Source organism: Antennarius striatus, chromosome 6 (assembly GCF_040054535.1).
Source record: "Antennarius striatus isolate MH-2024 chromosome 6, ASM4005453v1, whole genome shotgun sequence".
Classification (NCBI taxonomy): Eukaryota; Metazoa; Chordata; class Actinopteri; order Lophiiformes; family Antennariidae; genus Antennarius; species Antennarius striatus.
In genome coordinates, this window is record NC_090781.1 from 21,684,820 (window position 1) to 21,701,656 (window position 16,837).

A 16,837-nucleotide genomic window follows, 5' to 3' on the forward strand; every position below is an offset into this window, starting at 1 on the left:
TTCTTCTCTTTGAAATACTATTTATTCTATTTCACAGTGTCTCCAATCTCAGGGCTGCATCAGATGTGTTGCATTCACCGCAGGCTCCATGGACACAACGCTGAGTCGTCACTTCTGTCTTCCTGGATGCGGGACTGCGCTGTCAAGGTGGTGCTCTTAAGAGGCTCATCAGCTTATGTGGGATATGGGTCAACAAAGGTGGAATCGCTTTCCAGCTCCGTGTGCACACAATGCAGTGCTTTAATCCTGCAACATCTTTGGTAATGTTGAGTTTGTCCTAAAAATGTACACTTATAACATGATGGTTCCAGAATTGAACTTATTTTCTTAAAGGTTTCACTGTTTCTAAGTGAAATAAAACATCATGGCTTGGTTGCATTTATTCCTCCCATGCAAAATGATATTAAAATCTTTTTGACATACGTTGCCTGATTCTGTTCAGCCATCCATCAGCTGTTATGAACGGTTGATGTTGTAGCAACCAGCTGATTCTGGACTCTTTTGCCAGGCAGGATTATTCACCTGGTGTAGTCCTCTATAAAAGCGCTGAAAAGACTGACGCAGGCAGAATGCAGCAGACCTCCAGGGACCCACGCCGAAAGGCCTTCGTTATCTTTAATTAACCCCACCCCACCAGGATTCAAATTCATTTAATCTGTGGAACCTGCTGAACTGCCGTCATATAGCAGCAATTAAAGCACGGTTCAGGTGCCTTCGTGCAACATAGCTGAGGTGTCTCCATAGCGAGAACAAATGACATCACCCTGCAAATCAGAAAATGTTTACTGACTCTATTATACGTTCATAAATTGGAGAGCTTTAGTGAAAGCTGAAAGGCCTTGTCGCCTCTCCAGCCTGCATGATAACCAGGCTTTTAGAGTAGCCCTGTTGTCAATCCTCTTATATTATGTCTCCTGAAAATGGATTAGTGAGTAACAACCCTGGGTCACTTTGAAGGGATTTGAATGAATGAATGGATGGATGGATGGGCCCCAAGCTGAAACCAGCCGCCTATATGGATAATACATCAAGAAGTCTTCATTTTTTATGACTCAAAAAGGTATTTTTTAAAGAATCAATGCAAGTTTGTGGACAAAATTTGGTTCTTAACTTGATCTGGAATATGCGACTTGTTTTCCTTTTAATGTCACAAATGAAATAAAGCAAGTCGGAGGACCAGAGGTGAGTTTCTTCCCTCCTCCTTCAGACATGCAGCCTGTGATCAGAGCTGTTTGTGGAAACCCACAGGAGCTTTCAGAGGCACTGACTGCGGGGCGTAAGTAGCTCTCTTGGGTGCTGAAGGCGTCTCAGAAAGAAACGGACGCCGAGCTCTGCCTGTTATTCTCAGCCCCTCATCCAAACACCATGACCTGGTCGGGTCGAGGCTGCAGATTGTCGGGGTGGAGCGGATGAGGCGCTTGGGATGTTTAGGAGACGGCGCGTATGGATGCAGAGATCCGGGAGGACGGTTAATTATGAACTATTTATTATGAAAACTGGGAAACTATCAGGGATTTTCTTTCCCTTGTGGAACTGCTAATTAACAGTGAACACAAAGATTCACTAACTTGGACGACCTGGAAGGACAATGCAACATATTCCTCCAAATTTCAGGGGGCCGCTATGGGAGTCCAACAATCCGTGTATTCCCATAGTTAAAAGCAGACCAACTTTAACTTCGCTGCCTTTTTACAACTTCATGTTATGGGTCATTCTTGGAGTGTTGACGTTCCCATGCTGCGTCCGTTGTTTGATATTCAAAGTGGGGGTTCTGGGGCCTTGGAACTGTGACCCCGTCTATTACAGGGCCCTTCCTGCTGCAGCAGCCAGGCTGGCTGTAAGCAGGATAAATGGAGACCAAAGCCTGGTTCTGGGCCTGAACATGGACTTTGTTATCCTCCAGGAGCCTTGTGAAACATCCAAAGCCCTCACCGCGTTTATTTTCTACGAGAAGATGGCCGACGCCTTCATGGGCCCCACCAACCCAGGATACTGCGTTGCAGCATCTCTGCTGGCCAAGAACTGGGATAAAGCCCTCTTTTCCTACAGCTGTGTGAACTATGAGCTGGACCGAGTCATCGGATACCCAACGTTCGCCAGGACGGCTCCGTTTGCTGCTGAGGTGTTGTTCACGGTTTTGAAGCACTTCCGGTGGGCCAGCGTAGTGGTGGTCTCATCCAACGATGACATTTGGAGGGAGACCGCTGGGAGAGTGGCAACGGCTCTGATGAATAAGGGACTTCCTGTCGGCTTGGTTCTGTCTATCGGCATAAATGAGACTGCGGTGGAGCGAACCCTGAGGAAGATCCAGGCTGCTGGGGAGGTGAAGGGTGAGTACGCCACAGTAGCGATGTTGCTAGGCGTAAAGCTCAGCTGGAGCTGGGTTTCTATTAAATCACCTTTATTATTCAATGTCATACAGCAATGCTGCTGCTAATAAAATATTTACTTTTAAAGTTAACAAAAAGGTAAGAAAAGGTAAGGAAAGCCAATGATTTCCACTAACGCAAAGTAATATCTCTGTAGTGAGTGAGGTGAGTTGTTTTAAAAAATTCACAAAGGGATAACTATCAGTATTCCAACTTCATTTATGTGGGTTTTGTGTTTTTATTAATTTACAAAAAACTGTTACAAGATAAGAAGGAGTAGTAGGAAGATCCTCGCTTGTTATCGAGTATCAGTTCTTACTTTCTAATGAGTTTGCGCCATAATCCTACAGCCCAAGCACACGGAAAAGGATTTTCAAAGATGTCCATTGGTTGAAGTTTATATTTATATATTTAGTGTAGTGATTATGACACAGAATTTAGCCACTTTTGTTTTTACCTGAAATTAAATAATCTAGCAAGACCAAATTACATTGTTTCCCCTCCTATTTCAGTCATCATCATGTGCATGCACTCCGTCCTGATTGGAGGGGATCAGCAGGCTGCTTTTCTTCTCAAAGCACAGGAGATGGGTCTGACGTCTGGAAAGTATGTGTTCATCCCCTTCGACACCTTCCACTACAGTGTGCCCTACGCCAACGTCTCCCACCCGGTCCTCCAAAACAACAGCCGGCTGAGGGAGGCCTACGACGCCGTGCTCACCATCACTGTGGCGTCTGAGCCTTTGTCCTTCAATGAGGCTTTCACTGCAGCCAAAACCAGCAAAGAAGTGATGCTAGCTGTGCAACCAGAGCAAGTAGGAAATTAAAGAACACGTTCACACTTTTAGATCCGTCTTAAGTTGCATATTGGATATATTACTTGAAAGTTGACAATAAATGACTAATAGATGGTTGTTTTTCTTGTGGTCTCTGCAGGTTAACCCACTGTTTGGAACCATTTACAACAGCATCTACCTGCTGGCCAAGTCCATTCACAACGCCAGGAGACGGGGCATGCCGCTGTCAGGCTCTAACCTGGCCTACTTCTCCAAAAACACCACCTTCTTAGGCTTCAATCAGAACATCCGGGTGGATGCTGCCGGGGATGTTCAGACCAACTATGTCATCTTGGACTCAGATACCAGGGGGAGTCAGCTGTTCCAGACATATATCGTGGATCTAACATCCGGAACGCTTCGATTTGCAGGGAGGTCCATTCATTTTCCAGGTGGATCTCCTCCACCGTCTGACTCCAACTGCTGGTTTGATAAAAACGCCGTCTGCACAGGAGGTAAGAAGCTACACATTGGCATGAACATCTGTGTTTGCGTGTGATTGTGTGTGTGTGAAACACACTCCAATCCCCCATTTCCTACATCATCATGTTGCTGGTTGTCATCCTCAGGTGTGGAGGTCACCTACATCATAGTGGTGTTTGCAGTCATCTTCACTCTGGCTATTGGAGGCGTCGCCATAAGTCTTTATATCAGGTACAGCCTGTAAATATGAAAAATCAAGTTGTCGAGTCAAATCAGGTACATTGATATACTTTATGCTGAGATAATGGTTGGTCTTCTAAAATGCTTAGGAGTGACATGTGATCATATGTCAGGTCACCCAAGATTAGAAAATACAGACATATTTGGGGAAAAACCCAACAAGCAATATCTCTCCGGAAGTCAGGGCCCATTTCCCCAAATAACGCACAGACTTGGTTGTGAGCAGTTTCATGTAGGAGATTTTTTTTATTTTTACAACATCACTGTGTAAAAGAAATGTGTTCCATCCTGCAAGAGAGGCAAGTTAACTTTATAGCTCAATGGAGAATGACTGTCAAGATATCAAGAATATTATCCCTTGGGCAGGTTTAACAAACCCACCGCTTTAGTTTAAGCTGATTGTCTGAACATTTTGAATCTCACTGCCTGACAGGAGGAGACTCCAACAAATCCAGCTGGTGAAAGGTCCCAATCGGATCCTCCTGACTCTTGAGGATCTCACATTTATCAACCCTCAGCTTAGCAAAAAGGTCAGCAACATGCAGTTTCCTAGTCATAAATTTAACCTAAAATATGTTATGTACATGTACAGCATTCTGGGTGTTACTACCCCCTTGGGTTCACTACCAAACCAAAGTTACACAAAGTTCAGAGTGCAGTTTTGGGGATTTGTCAATGTGTTCAAAAACAGGTAAAAACAGATGTAAAGTAAAGTTACAGATGAAGTTAGATTTTGAACCAAGGTTACAGGGAAACCACGACGTATCAAGCTGAAAAGGGGAGCTAACAGGACACAGGTGTGAGGCAAAGGGGAATTAGAAGAGAGACAGGTAGGCAGGAGAAGCATTGAGAAGAAAAGGCAATGAAACACGGGTGGAACCTATTACTTTTCCACGTTCTTTGGAAACATTGAAAGTCAGTTCAAATGTTTCCTGAGACAACTCATTTGCTTTGTTTGACGTCCTGCAGAAAATCACTTTAGAGGATCTGAGCGAGTCAAAGAGCGCTCTAGAGGAAAAATCTGCAGAACGCTCACACTCTGTGAACAGCATGCAGACGGCAACTCATGAAACCACCAATGTAGCCGTCTATGAGGTTGGTGTCGCTTCAGCCTGTGTGTTTATAGACAGTATGTAGACATGAAGAAAGTGTGGTTGTGTTCAGCTCAGTATTTTGGAGGTCAAGGTTGGATAACTGTATTGTTAGATGGTAGAATGGGTTTGTCTGGAGTATAGTTACTGATTTGTATATATTTGAAAAATGTTCATAAGCTAAATGTAGAATGGACTCTCTTACAGGGTGATTGGGTTTGGCTGAAGAAATTTGAGGAGGGGCAATTCAAAGAGGTGAAGCAGAGCACTACCAAGATTTTCACGAAGGTAGAGCAGCTTAAAAAAAAGTGGAATTATTTTTAGTGTAATTACGTGGTTTTGATTGTCATTGTCTGCTTTCTCAGATGAAAGACCTGAGGAATGAGAACGTCAACCCGTTTCTGGGCTTCTTCTCTGACTGCTCCATGTTTGCAGTGGTGACAGAACACTGCTCGCGAGGCAGCCTGCAGGACCTGCTGAGGAACGAGGATGTTAAATTAGACTGGATGTTCAAATCCTCTCTCCTGCTTGACCTCATCAAGGTAAAAACTCAATTTGATTTGTGATAATCTACCACTGGGAACCAATCATCCTTCCTGTGTGCTTTATATTTCTTTTATTATTGACTAACCTGGGGAACATATTGTGCTTCTAGGGTATGAAATACCTTCATCACAGAGATTTCCCCCATGGCAGACTAAAATCCCGTAACTGTGTGGTAGACGGCCGTTTTGTCCTCAAGATCACAGATTATGGATTTAATGAACTGCTGGAGTGTCAGAAAGCGTCTTTAGAAGAACGTCCACCTGAAGGTACTAATGTGTCCCACCCCCCATGACTAACATTCCACTGGTACATAAACAACCTACCTACTACTGACCCCTGAGTGATGATACTGTCCAGGTATGGATATTGATATTGGATAATTTCTATATTTCCTTTCACATTGTCTTAAAAAATATTCATAACAATTTTTAAGGTACCAACAATTCAAGATGTCTTAGAGGTGTGCACAGCTGTATTCTAATGTTTATTCATTATCTTTGCGATCAACACGTGACTCCAAATGGTACGTGTAGGTGTCCAGGTGTGATAGATTAGGTGTTACGGCTCATAGTGACTGTTTTGACCTGGGTCCAATAATACAAGATGAGTGACAGTGGAGTTAATGGAGTGGTCTGCACTTCTAGAGCTTTGAGCTTGGTTTTGAGCTTGGCAGAGCTTGGTTCAAATAAAGTAGCAGTGTCCTGGGAAGGTAAAGAATAAGTATTCAAAATAAAGAGACGAGAGGGTTTGTCCACCATCTACTGACTAAAGATACTTCATACAGCCCCGTTTTTAAATCCCTGAACTTTCCCATTACAATGAGGCTGAAGGCTTGAACTTAAACTCCCTCCTGATTGTTGGTCTTTGCATTTTCATTCAGATTTGTTTTGGACGGCTCCAGAGTTCTTAAGGGACCTCACAAATGCACGTAAAGGAACCTACAAGGGTGACGTGTACAGCTTTTCTATCATCCTTCAGGAGGTGGTGGTGAGAGGGCCGCCATACTGCATGCTGGGATTACCTCCAGAGGGTATGTATCCACCAAAGTGTGTATCCATTAAGTCCAGTCTGAAGATTTATTGAGATTTTCTTTGTAACCTCATCAGAGATCATCCGGAAGGTGAAGAAACCCCCTCCAATGTGCCGTCCCACGGTAGCACCGGATCAGGCTCCTCTGGAGTGCATCCAGCTGATGAAGCAGTGCTGGAGCGAACTGCCTGATCGCAGACCCACATTCGATGAGATCTTTGACAGGGTATTACTTTTATAATAGTAGTAGTTCTGAAATAGAACAAAAGTAGAAGCTATAAGTTAAGTAAGTTCAACATGAGTCACTGACTTAAGAGTTACAAAAAATAGTAAGTAAAAGTCAACAGTTCCACACTAATTATAAAACACATAAATGTAGAAGCAATTTCAGCAATCGAGAGTAAATTTAAATGCTGCAATCAAAATATAGTCACAGAACAACAAGCTGAGATTTTTATTTCATAAGAATGAATCACGGTTTCTTCTGAAACCAAACCTTGGTAGACTTTGAGATCTGCTTGTGATTTTCTCATTTCAGAACTTCTAATGACACCCAAGCTTTTGGGTCAGCAGAGTTGAAAGTCTTACAGAGCTTGGACATAGTTATTGAAGATATTTAGACTTTAGAATAGAATTTTGGTCCCTATTATTAAAGAAGATCTACGAAATTTGTCTCTCTGTTCAGATTTAGAAACTTGCAATACTAATAATGTAAAGTAAAATTTTATATTTAAAGAAAACAATTTTAGCTGTTCTTCTTGGATTTGTTTCCAGTTCTTAACATTTAGATGTAGTGTAGTGCAGTGTTGAGTGTACATGAGAAGTAATAAAAATGGAAATACTGAAGTAATCTTGTTAAAATATTTACAGAAAGCGATTGCTTCTTGTGCTGTTACTGATTCTGCATTTACTCGTCATCAGTTCAAGATAATCAATAAGGGGAAGAAGACCAACATCATCGACTCCATGCTGAGGATGCTGGAGCAGTACAGCTCCAACCTGGAGGACCTGATCAGGGAGCGAACAGAGGAGCTAGAGGTGGAGAAACACCGAACAGAGAAGCTGCTGTCAGAGATGCTCCCGCCGTGAGTTTGAACACAGATCAAATCCCACCAATAATCACATATTTTAATCCAGGTACATCAAATGAAGTGAGCTACTTTCAGACTAATCTTAATCTCCTAACCCCCCACCCCTGTCTGTCTCCAGTTCTGTGGCCGAGGCCCTGAAGACCGGCGCCACCGTGGAGCCAGAGTACTTCGACCAGGTGACGATCTACTTCAGCGACATCGTGGGTTTCACCACCATCTCGTCGCTCAGCGATCCCATCGAGGTGGTCGACCTCCTCAACGACCTCTACTCCCTGTTTGATGCCGTGCTGAGCAACCACGACGTGTACAAGGTGAGACGACACCTCTATGTTTCCCATAAGACGGTGACTTTACTTCTGGGGAGGACAGATGTTGTCTCATCTCATATTCTCCAGAAGCTCTGTGGCTTTGACAAAGGGGGTGTGTGTGTTGGTGTTATCTAGGTGGAGACCATCGGTGATGCATACATGGTGGCATCAGGGCTGCCAAAGAGAAACGGCAACAAGCACGCCGCTGAGATCGCCAACATGTCTCTGAACATCCTCAGCTCAGTGGGAACGTTCCGCATGCGGCACATGCCGGACGTTCCGGTCAGAATACGCATAGGAATCCACTCAGGTCAGAAATGATCATTTCAGATATTGCATTTATTTACATATGTCCAAATTATTTTATAGTACGTTATGGTTGCACATGTTCAGATTTCGGTGTTCTTTCTGGTTGTCAGGGCCCTGTGTTGCCGGGGTGGTGGGTCTGACGATGCCTCGCTACTGCCTTTTTGGAGACACCGTCAACACTGCCTCTCGCATGGAATCCACTGGGCTGCGTGAGCGTCCCGTGCACCTACCCGCCACAGTTCCTGACTTCATTTCAAGTTTTCCCTCTGTATCATTTGGTCCTTTCTTCTCTTTTGACCTTCAGCTTATAGAATCCATGTCAACTTGACCACCGTGAAGATCCTCCATTCTCTGAACGAAGGTTATAAAATAGAAGTCAGAGGCAAGACAGAGTTGAAGGTAATGTCGTCTGCAGTCATTCTACCTCAGCAACAGGAAGACCTATTTTGGAGTTAGTTAATTAATAATTTGTTTTTTTTATTTCAGGGTAAAGGTATTGAGGAGACATACTGGCTTGTGGGAAAAACAAACTTTGCAAAGCCTTTGCCTAAACCTCCAGAGATTAAACCGGGGTAAGAGCTTCAACTTGTCTTTCCCCTCTCACATCTGCTATGGCTAAATCCAAAAATAAGAAATAAATGGACACAAATTACTCAGTATATATGATTAAAAGCATTACAAAAGACTGATTTCAAGTTGGCACCCTCGACACAAAGACTTTGTGCTTATTTGAGTTTTTTCCAGATACTGTATATTTTGGTGTGGTATCTTGAACTTGCCCCTTGCTATTTTCGATTCCAACGGTTTGAATTTACTTCAGGGAAGACAATCACGGGCTGAGTCCGGAGGATGTCGCTGCGTACAAGAGAAAGAAAGCTGAGAAAAAGGCTTGACCTTTGTAGTCCGAGCCCAGGAGGTAGAGACCGGCATGTCGGCGGCTGTTGTCTGGTGGAAATGTTCATGTCTTAGTCTGCTCGTGCACAGTCCTGTGTCAGTGATCAGTGATTGCTCTGTGACCTTCTGGACTCATTAATCTCCTGATCTTATCACTTTCTTCATCTTCTTAAACAGACTGCGGAACACCCTCTATGTTTCCTGCTCATTTTCACAATTGACACTCATGTATTTTTCATTCTGTGTTTTTGTCAGCTTGAAAAAGAAATTTATAAAGTCCTATATTGGTTCATAACTCAGATTTCTTTGTTCACTAGGGACAACTGGCAGGAGATGGTGACAGAGGAGATCAAAACCCTGTTTCGCAAGGCCAAAAGGCAGGTGGACAAAAAGATCTGAATGAGAGAAGAAGGGAAAGTGTGAAACAGGCAGAACCAGAGGAGCAGAGGACATTTCCAGAGAAAGAGACAAAGATCTGGGGGGGAGGAGGCCGGCGGAGGAGAGAGAGCATCAGCCAGCCTATCGTTGTGGCTTAATGAAGACTTATTTAAGAGGATTGTCCATCGACTGGCTAATCTGCCTTCAGCCAGCACAGCAGAACATGATGGTGCTAATGTAATGAGAGTTTATCTGCCCATGTTAGCCGCCGCATGGGATGCAGCAGGATGCACTTGCTGGCCACTGAGTGGCCAAAGATTTCAGGATAACCAGAGGTTCACCGGTTCAAAGACTGAAAGCTATTTCAAAATGAAATGTCATTTCTTCTGGTGATGAGGACGTGAAAGCTCAGAATAAGGTTGAGGCTCTAATAGCTGTGACTGAATATTATGTTTTATTAGTTCTGCTTTACTGGAGGCAAAGGGGTTGTTTCTGATTTTCTAAATTAATTTGAATTTTACTTTTGAGATGGAGTTACAGCTGCTGATTTGCCATATGAACGTTCCAGTGTGGTGCGTTCGAATACTTCTGTGTTCCAAAGGTTCAGGTGCGGCTTCTCCCTACGTTTGAGAACAATGTTCCAGAGCGCCATCTAGTGTTTACGTTAAGACATGTTTAGGGAAATGGAATTTAATCACGTACACTGTTATTTCTTGCTGAAAATTTTAGTCATAACAGAATACCTTAACATAAAAAATAGAAATTTATACTGAAATATTATCTGATAAAGGTTTGTTTATGAAAATATTAATATCACATTCCAAACATTGTTGCCAACAATTCCTTTATAATCACTATACTATAATTACTATCCATCCCTTGTCAACAAACGAATGCTGACTAAATAAGCAAATTCATTCACGCTTTATGCATAAAAACAGCAGAGACTGTCAGAAACCTGTATATTGTGTAAGTTACATGTTATTTATTATTTTATCACTGCAACGCAATTATTAAATATATGTACATATGTTGTCATATGTTTGTTTGAAACACCATAATTGTCTGTGCCTTAATGTGTGATCATTACTTTGCAGCCCCAATGTGGAAACCCAGAGGGCATCTTTACGGTTTGACATTCTTTGACAGATTTGACAGAGCATGATAACGTAATTCTTAAGGCAACTACTCTTTTAAGATTTTTTCTGACAAGCCTCCTATTAATAACTCTTTCATCTCCACCAGTTTGTAATGCTTGGGGGTTTTAACAAGCTCAACATCCATTTGTCTGTATGTCCGCTCGTCAGCTGAAGAGTGGGGTCGTACTGTCTCCTGATGTTTTAATTGTTGTGACCATGAGAACCATGCACTCCAGTTTTTTGTCCCAACGGAGGCTGTCCTGTCCTAATAATCTAGGCTCAAGGTGGTGAGAAAGAAAGAATCCTCTGGATAATCTCCTGTGGTGATATAAGGGAAGGACCCTCATTGTCTAACCCAGCATTCCAGACCTGATTCTTTGACCTCCAGCCAACTGGAAGGATTGTTATCATAGCTTTGAGACATTTCTAGAGGGCTCACATTCCTCTGTTCATCACGACAGAGGAGTGAATGCTAGTCAAACATGCTATGTAAAAATAGAATGCACCATCAAGGATTTTTTTCCTGTGTTTTTATTGAAAAATCATTCAGAGAAGTCACAAAATTCCAACAAATTGTCTGTAGAAAATACATACAGCAACATGAATGACCCCGACATTGGCAAGTAGAGGAACGCCAGATATCTGCCATCTTATTATCTGCGGGCTCGGCTTGTGCAGAAGAATTCAGTGCAGACTGGAGGCCGAATAAAAAAATAAAACTGGTAAGGTGAAGGGAATGAGTGAAGCTGGACTGTTGAACACACTTGTGCATAGATCTTTTTTTCTTTAAACATTAAAGATATTGCAAAAAAAACACACGCACGGATTGGAGCCGAAGAAGAGTGTGTAAAGAAAAAAGAGATCATACTTAATATAAGCACGTTGTCTGGTGTGTCAACTGCTGGTCGATGGTGAGAACCTCACATTGTTCAATCTGCTGTGGTTTAAGGCTTTAAAAAACTGTTCCCAGAGGGTTGTTATGTCTAAATGCTGAGATAAACTCAGTACACAGATTATCCATCAGAATGTGCTCATGAGGTAACAGGCATACCGGACATACCTGCCATCATTTCAAAATAAAACTAACCATCACGATTCAACATTACAGCTCATCGCGCATCTTGTCTCCTTTAGGTCTAACCACTCTGCCGATGTACATGATGGAGTTGGTCTTGTTATCTTTCACCAGGAAAATGAAGGGGTGATCTACGTAGAAGAGTTTGGGGTTCCTCAGCTTGTCCGTGCCGTAGATGCTGGTGTCGGCTGGGTTTCCTTCCACATCCAGCTCCAGGGCTGACGCGTGGAAGACGCTGGAGAGGTAGAGGTCCTTCTTTCCGGAGATCTTGGACAAGTCGGCCTTTGTTTTGTCCACAGCTTCCGTCAGGCCCAGATCAGCCAGGTGTTTCTGGAACAGGCAGAGACATGCTCAACTCAGGTTCTTTTGTTGGTTTATGGATGTATTTTTAAGAAATGACCATCATATACCTGCAGATTATGGCTGGCATCCACTGAGATCTTAGGGAGGGAGATGGCCACAGCCCTCTTCTCCAACTTGCTGATCCAAGTGTCCACCTGCTTCCTGGTCAGGAGTTTCTCCAGGCGTTCTAGGGGCTCCAGGTGGTAGGGCATGATGAGAATCATGGAGGCCTGCTTCTGGCCCAGAGGCATGCTCAGCACAAAGATACGGTTCTCCTTGTCTTCGTGGAAGTCGTACAGACCTGTGGAGCGAAGACAAAATCGAGCTTGTTGTTCAAGCATTCATCTCTTTCGGTTTTGAAGACATGATTAAGTCAGACATGGAGATGATGGGGACTCACCAGTGCGATGCATCATGGGAACACCAATGGTGAAAGAGCGTGTCACCAGGAAACTGCGAGAATCCACCATTTTTTCATGGAATTTCTCATCCCAGTGAGCTGTGGGATGAAATGAGGCATCGTTACAGATCCTCAGACATCTTCATGGGACTCATGAAAACATGACAAGGCTTTAAATACGACACTACTTATACTCACGCTTGAAGAACATGGCGTTGACGATCATGGCCCCATCTGCGTTCTGTACATCCTTGGTGACCTCGGGCAATTTTCCGTCAGTGGACTTGGCCGCCCACTCGTTGATGGAGTTCAGTGCGCTCCTCTTGTCCCTGAAGTTTATTTTCGAGTGGTCATAATTGTAATGCTTTTTGCTATTTTTCACAAACTCATCGGCAAATGAAACCGAGCTAGGGCCATAAAGGCGGTTGTTGATCTTCCAGGTGGAGTTGCGCGTCTTGGCATCGCTCAGCTGGGGAGAACAAACGCAATAAACATGATAAATTCAACGTGTTGCCAATTAAAAAGGAAACAGGTGCGAAAAATGACATATACATATTACTAGGGTCTACGGTTACAGTATTTCACATTGTGATGCATACCTCAGAGAGCAGCTCAGACAGACCCGTGTGAAGATGCTCGTCTTTCAGTTTGTCCGCACTCAGGACGGTTTTGACCTGGGAAGCGGTGGAATCCTTTCCTCCCAGAGCCACCATCCCCAAAGAGGAGGCCACCACCACAGGAGAGATGAGGATGTTCTCCGTGTCTTTCTCCTTCGCCATGTTGTGGTAGAGGCTACGTCAGAATAGCAAATAGCACACAAGGATTATCACGGGACAAATATGTGATGAATGCTTTATTTTAACCACAGTATCGTGTAGATTCCGTACCTGAAGGCCAGATTAGCGCTGTTGTCAGCCAGCGTGGTGGCGTGACTGCTCAGCTTCTTGTTCTCTGCAGAGGCCACGACGGCCAGCAAACAAAGAGCGACAATGTTGGTCATCCACATCCTGTCTGTGTCAAATAGCAGCTGCAGCAGCCTGTGAAAAGGAAGCAGAAAGAAAAAATTAAAAATAATTCTCATTATGACCCAGGGTCGGACTCCTAAAATCTAATAAATCATATATGTGTATTGAGTTAGAGATGGAAGGAACACATCAAAGTTTAACCTCAGAGTGGATTTTTTTGGAATAGAATTAGTTGTCAGGAGATGTGGGGGGTGAGGTTAGCGCCGCCCACTCAGTAGCTTGGGACTGCCCCCAGATTGGGGCAGACATGTTCCTCGCCACGTCAGCAACCGAGGCCTGGCTGCACAGCTGGAGCATCCGACCAGTCAGAGTGAAGCTCGGGGCCGAATCCAGGCTGAAATATGATCCCTGTCTGTTCTCTACATTTCTTTTAATGGATGCAAAACCGACTTTTTCTCAAGTTGCTGTGATTTGAGGCTTGGTTTGCCTCCCTGCAGCAACACCCTTTGTCCCTGCAGGCGACATCTAACTCATTCTTTGACTTGCTCAATGGACCAAATGGGCTTCAAATATTTTTGATCCCTCACCACCATTCTGAGTGCAGATATGTTGTCTGCATCTCTGCAATTTGCATATTTGTGTTGATATAGAAATGCCATCATGTTCTGATACCTTGAGATCTTTTGTTGTCTGCGATTTTCATTCTGAAAGAGAAGAAGTGTAGGCTGTACAGTAATCTAGATAGAGCAGGCAGTAAAACATTGAAACAGCCCTGCTGGACACAAATTCTGTGTCGTTTAAGTATTCTTTTAATCTCATTTCCTAAATGTCAACTTTTAGACTTCAAGCTGCTGTTAAGTTCTCAAAGAATTTAGTTCCCACTCAGTCACAAACAGATTCTTTAACTTTTTTTTTTTTTCATTGGCTCAGTGGGAATTAAAAACGCTCTCATCCAATCAGCTGTGTCACGTATAGCACAAAGTTCCAGAGGGCATGGTTAAACCTCTCATCATTAAAATGTTTTCAGTTCAATCCAAAAGTGCGTATGAAGTATTTTCCTTTCGTACATGTGATCCTTTTTAAAACACTGACTGAGATGGCATGCACTGGGTACTGCTTTACAGCTATTGTTCTGTGTGGAGACCAAACAGTTGGGAAACATCTCAGAAATTTCAAAAGTAGTTCTGTTAATTTAAACTTAAAGACAAAGCAGCCCATTCATCCTCTGCATTCCTGAACACAAAGACAGTTGTGTCCCAATCCTTACCCGAGTGAAGCGACTGGACGTCCTCCCTGACTTCTGTCTTCTGAAAAGCAGAGCTGTGACTCACACTACGGCCCTAAATCTACTCCTCTATATATGCTGTGAAAGAACTTTCCAGAAGTGGGAATGGGATATTTAAATGAGGGTGTCTCCCTTTCCTCAGGAAGTCAGGAGCAGGACGTCCCCCCTTTAAACCACAGGCAGGGGGGATGAGGGGTGGCAGAAATGAACTTCTTCAGGGCTGATCTGGGATCAGCTTTGTGGGTTTCTTAGCACCAGCTTCTATGAGCTAAAATCTGATTCCTGGTCAGCCTCGGATGCTGATGTGCAGAAATATTCTTCATCCACTTGGTCCTAAAGCTGACTCAATCTAATGCACCGGTTTCATCACATCTAAAGTATAGAAAAAATATTATATCACTGACATGAATTGATTTGTTCTTCTGCATGAAAATACTTTTAATATTTAGGGGTATATACCACCATTCCTCTGCAGCCCTCAGTTGCCATGACATCAATGAAATGGCACGTTGTTTACAAAAGCTCAAAAGTCAGAGTAAACTGATACATTCTTTGTCATTTAAACCTCTTTATTCCTGACATCTACTTGTAAATGTTAACTTTCAGAAGTTTAAAGTCTTCACTCAAAGTTTCTGCTTCACAGAAGGAGCCTCAGCTCCAGCCGAGTCCCCACCCCCACAGTGCCACGTCTCTCCAACTCTACTGCTGATTGCAGGGCGGTTGCAGGATGGGGGTGTTGAGGACGACTGTCGTAAAACAAAAACTGCAGCGTCCTTAGAAGAACCTCATTTTCTTTTTCATTTGAACTAGGCACCCAAACTGGAAAAAAAACAACAACAAACATACATGCACAATTTTAAACCAGTTCAGGTTTTAATAAATCATGTCAGATGACACAAACTACTATCTCATTGGGATCTCCTTGGTTGAATAAAGGACAGAGCACACTTAACAGTTCCTCATTCCCCAGGTTTGATACAAGAGCAGACTTGCAGCTCATTCCCTTCCCTTCGGAGGGATTAGTGATTCTTAAAAAGCTCCAGAAGCAACAGTTCACAGTGAAATTCCTCCGGCACGTTTTGAGTGAGGGCAACTTCTGGGTCAAACAAGTTTAGTCAGGTCTCCATGGATGAACAGCGGCACAGACCCACAATGGGCCGGTGTTAATTCATTTATTAAAGAAGTGTAAAAGTGGAATCTTAAATAGTGTGTGTGCATTGTATACCATGTGTGTCTGCGTGAAGACTACCAGCACACACACACACATCCTAAAGAAAGACCTCCTTCATGGGAGGGATGTATTTAAAAGGCACGGAGTGATGCAACGTTTCACCATCTATAAATTATACACAAAGCAGAATGTGATGGATGTTAACATCTGGATCTCCATCACAATAACTGTCAGTTGTGCATTGTTGGTTTTTTTGTGTTGCTAAAAAAATGTTGACAACCATTTGTAAGTTCACTGTCAGTAAATCTTCATTTCCTGTCTGTATATTTAGACTTCTGTGATGAATTGCCTGAAGTTTAGAGCTTTTATAAATAATTTGTAACTTTTTTTGCCAGTTTTATTGAGAAAATTTCACATGGAATGGAAAGAAGAGGTCAGACCTATAGAGTACACAGGGGCTGGGAATAAACATCCTACCATCTGTGTTAGCTTCTCAAACAGGATGGGACAGTGAGAGGCTTTCTCACCTCTGTAATGTTACGCTACCCATTGCCAGTTTGGGGGAGGAATGCAAACACGATCACCTTCAAGAATATGAAACTGCATCAGCGTAAATACTTTTAAAGCAAATAAAATTCATTTCACCGTTTCATAAATCTACTACTGTGAACTCACTGAAGAAAGTTGTTTGACACATTCTGTTGAAAATGTTTTATTCATGATTTAAAGGTCCCAACTGTAGTTGAGACAATCATAGTCATCTTCTCTTCAGGTGCTTATTCACCTTGCGAGTCACTGTTTATGCTGGAATTTATCTCAACTGGCTATGAAAGAGAGGCAGGGTACATCCCAGATGTGTCGCCAGTGTCCTGCGGGGCCAGATTGTATATTGCCATATTTGACACATGTCTTTCATAAACTACTATGACTCCTCAACGAATAACTGC

General features: G+C 43.1%; 2 protein-coding genes across 4 annotated transcripts; one reads left to right on the plus strand and one right to left on the minus strand.

Moving 5' to 3' along the window:
* Positions 1-965: 965 nt before the first annotated feature.
* Positions 966-10,561, plus strand: gucy2f (guanylate cyclase 2F, retinal). 2 transcript variants are annotated; one of them, XM_068317086.1, is made up of 18 exons: positions 966-2,330; positions 2,882-3,183; positions 3,305-3,659; positions 3,774-3,858; positions 4,301-4,397; positions 4,837-4,962; positions 5,166-5,246; positions 5,324-5,500; positions 5,614-5,770; positions 6,385-6,534; positions 6,611-6,759; positions 7,455-7,618; positions 7,743-7,935; positions 8,068-8,242; positions 8,352-8,450; positions 8,546-8,640; positions 8,728-8,813; positions 9,453-10,561. In XM_068317086.1, exons 1-18 carry the CDS (start codon positions 1,589-1,591, stop codon positions 9,532-9,534), a joined length of 3,315 nt encoding a protein of 1,104 aa, XP_068173187.1. In that variant the 5' UTR covers positions 966-1,588; the 3' UTR covers positions 9,535-10,561. The 2 variants fall into 2 exon arrangements, with proteins under 2 accessions (XP_068173187.1, XP_068173188.1); XM_068317087.1 differs by lacking the exons at positions 4,837-4,962; positions 5,166-5,246.
* A 604-nt stretch (positions 10,562-11,165) lies between these two features.
* serpinh1b (serpin peptidase inhibitor, clade H (heat shock protein 47), member 1b) lies at positions 11,166-14,817 on the minus strand. Of its 2 annotated transcripts, XM_068317088.1 has the most exons (8): positions 14,702-14,817; positions 14,107-14,138; positions 13,357-13,506; positions 13,069-13,261; positions 12,668-12,938; positions 12,470-12,568; positions 12,138-12,370; positions 11,166-12,057 (listed from the first exon to the last, which is right to left on the minus strand). In XM_068317088.1, the coding sequence occupies exons 3-8, from the start codon at positions 13,473-13,475 to the stop codon at positions 11,755-11,757; spliced, it is 1,218 nt and encodes a 405-aa protein (XP_068173189.1). In that variant the 5' UTR covers positions 13,476-13,506; positions 14,107-14,138; positions 14,702-14,817; the 3' UTR covers positions 11,166-11,754. The 2 variants fall into 2 exon arrangements, with proteins under 2 accessions (XP_068173189.1, XP_068173190.1); XM_068317089.1 differs by lacking the exon at positions 14,107-14,138 and having other exon boundaries at positions 14,702-14,798.
* Positions 14,818-16,837: the final 2,020 nt, after the last annotated feature.